Raw genomic sequence first — 1,929 nt, forward strand, 5'->3', positions numbered from 1 at the left:
TTATAAGGCTAACTAGGGAAATAATGGCTAATCTTAAAGAGTGGAATAGATTTTTTTATTATTTTTGAGATGTTTCTTTTCAATCTCTGATCACTAGCGGCCACTACCTAGCCACTATAATCAAATTTAGACTTCTTCATGCATACTCCAATCAAAAGATTATATGCTCACATTAAGAAGTTTATATGATGACAATAGCACAAATATTTGAGGTGGGTGTTTCTCTCTAAGTTGTGTTTTCTCATAAACATGTGCAATAATCAGTTATGATTCTCTAGGGGTCATATCGGATTCACGAATTAGGTTTGGGTCTGACCCGAAATTGAAACTGCTCAACCCAAATCTTACTTGAATATTAAACAAGTTAGAATGTCCAACCCGAACCCGACCTGCATTTAACCAGCCAACCTGAACCCGACCCATAAAACCCATTTAACTAATGCACAAATACAATTCGGTCAAATTCAATTTGATATCATGTTAACTTCAAATTGGTAGGTCAATTTTGAACAAATTTTGGGTTATTGGGTCAAATTCAGGTAAATTTCAAGTTGGTGGGTAACTCAAACCCAACCCAAAAAAATAAACTAATTAAGATTCCTAAACCAGTCAAAAACCTGAACCCAAAATTTTCAAATCAAATTTGAGTTGAGTTGACATCTCCGGATAATTTTTTACCACCTAATTCTTAGAAACATGAGCGTTAATGTAATGAAAAAGCCATTATGAAAACAATTTCTATTGAATAAATTGAATGATAACAAAATAGTCTTCAAATACACAAGTATTTCCTCAATTCCATTGATATGATTGCAGATAAATGTAATAATTTCTTTACAATTTCTGACTTTATAGTTCTTCAATTCGTGATTTTTAATTCAGTAGATAAAAATAAAATAGTTTTTTCTGCTAAGGTTGCGAGTGGTGGAGCAATGACTTTATTGCTTCGCGGAGCACGCGGAAATGAATAGTTTGAGAAGTACAAGTAACGCCATGAAGTTGTAAATCGCATTTCTATCTGCTATTATTTACAAAAAAAAGCTAAACTTGTTCTTGAAAAAAATTACAAAAAAAAGGGATCTGCTATTATTTACAAAAAAAAGCTAAACTTGTTTTTGAAAAAAATTACAAAAAAAAGGGCTTGAAATATACTTGACATTTACTTTTTCCATGCGGCTAATAGCTCTTTCAAACTTGTAGCCTTCCAGAAGTAAACGGCACATTTGGTAAATCACCTACGTAAATTACCAGTAATCCTCATCATTTCATCTCCATGCTTGCCTCTGAAAGGCCACATTTGGTAAATCACCAGCTAAGCTCATTTGTTGAACCTCCAATGATGACAGTATTCTGATGCTTTGAACACAGTTCACAAATTCCCTGCATTAGCTTATATAAGTGATATAAAGCATGAGAAGTATGAATTTGTTTAAAATTGCTCAGTATTGTGAGGAATATGCATACTCCCAAGGGTCATCCCCAACCAACAGTATGTCATTCTCATGATCCACATATACTAGTTTCCAGTCAGTTCCGATGGGATCTTCAAGTTCTACAATTCCGAACATGCATGCAAGGTCATGGCGGAGTTCTTCGTAACCATGATAACGAGAGACATCAATTGATCTTCCAACAGATCCACGCTTTTGAACCTACATAGAGAGGCAGCAAAATGCCAAAAGATTAATAAACTATATGTTTATGCTTACCTAGCGCAACTAATGGGACGTTTGAGATCATTTTTGTCTTCTGTTTTTCATTTTTTATCTTTATTTTATTTTGTTATATTTTGATTTAAATGGCCGGAGGCAATGATACAAGACCGACCACCCTCATCTGCCAAATAGTTCGAGTATCACACCTTACACTCGGGGGGAATCAAACCCCAGACCATAGGAGACTTACAACTAACAAGTAGATGTCCTCTTT

The 1,929-nt window shown here is 34.5% G+C and overlaps 1 protein-coding gene across 2 annotated transcripts in view; it reads right to left on the reverse strand.

Moving 5' to 3' along the window:
* Positions 1 to 1,082: 1,082 nt before the first annotated feature.
* Positions 1,083 to 1,929, reverse strand: part of LOC110021855 (auxin response factor 16-like) — a 70,405-nt gene continuing 69,558 nt past the window's right edge. For both annotated transcript variants that reach the window (XM_020720537.1, XM_020720536.1), the window contains exons 13-14: positions 1,465 to 1,652; positions 1,083 to 1,380 (exon numbers count right to left, since the gene is read on the reverse strand). In XM_020720537.1, coding sequence (XP_020576196.1) covers positions 1,266 to 1,380; positions 1,465 to 1,652 — 303 coding nt within the window. In that variant the 3' untranslated portion in view covers positions 1,083 to 1,265. The remainder of the gene's footprint in view (positions 1,381 to 1,464; positions 1,653 to 1,929) is intronic.

Source organism: Phalaenopsis equestris, unplaced genomic scaffold, assembly GCF_001263595.1.
Source record: "Phalaenopsis equestris unplaced genomic scaffold, ASM126359v1 Scaffold000150, whole genome shotgun sequence".
Taxonomy (NCBI): domain Eukaryota; kingdom Viridiplantae; phylum Streptophyta; class Magnoliopsida; order Asparagales; family Orchidaceae; genus Phalaenopsis; species Phalaenopsis equestris.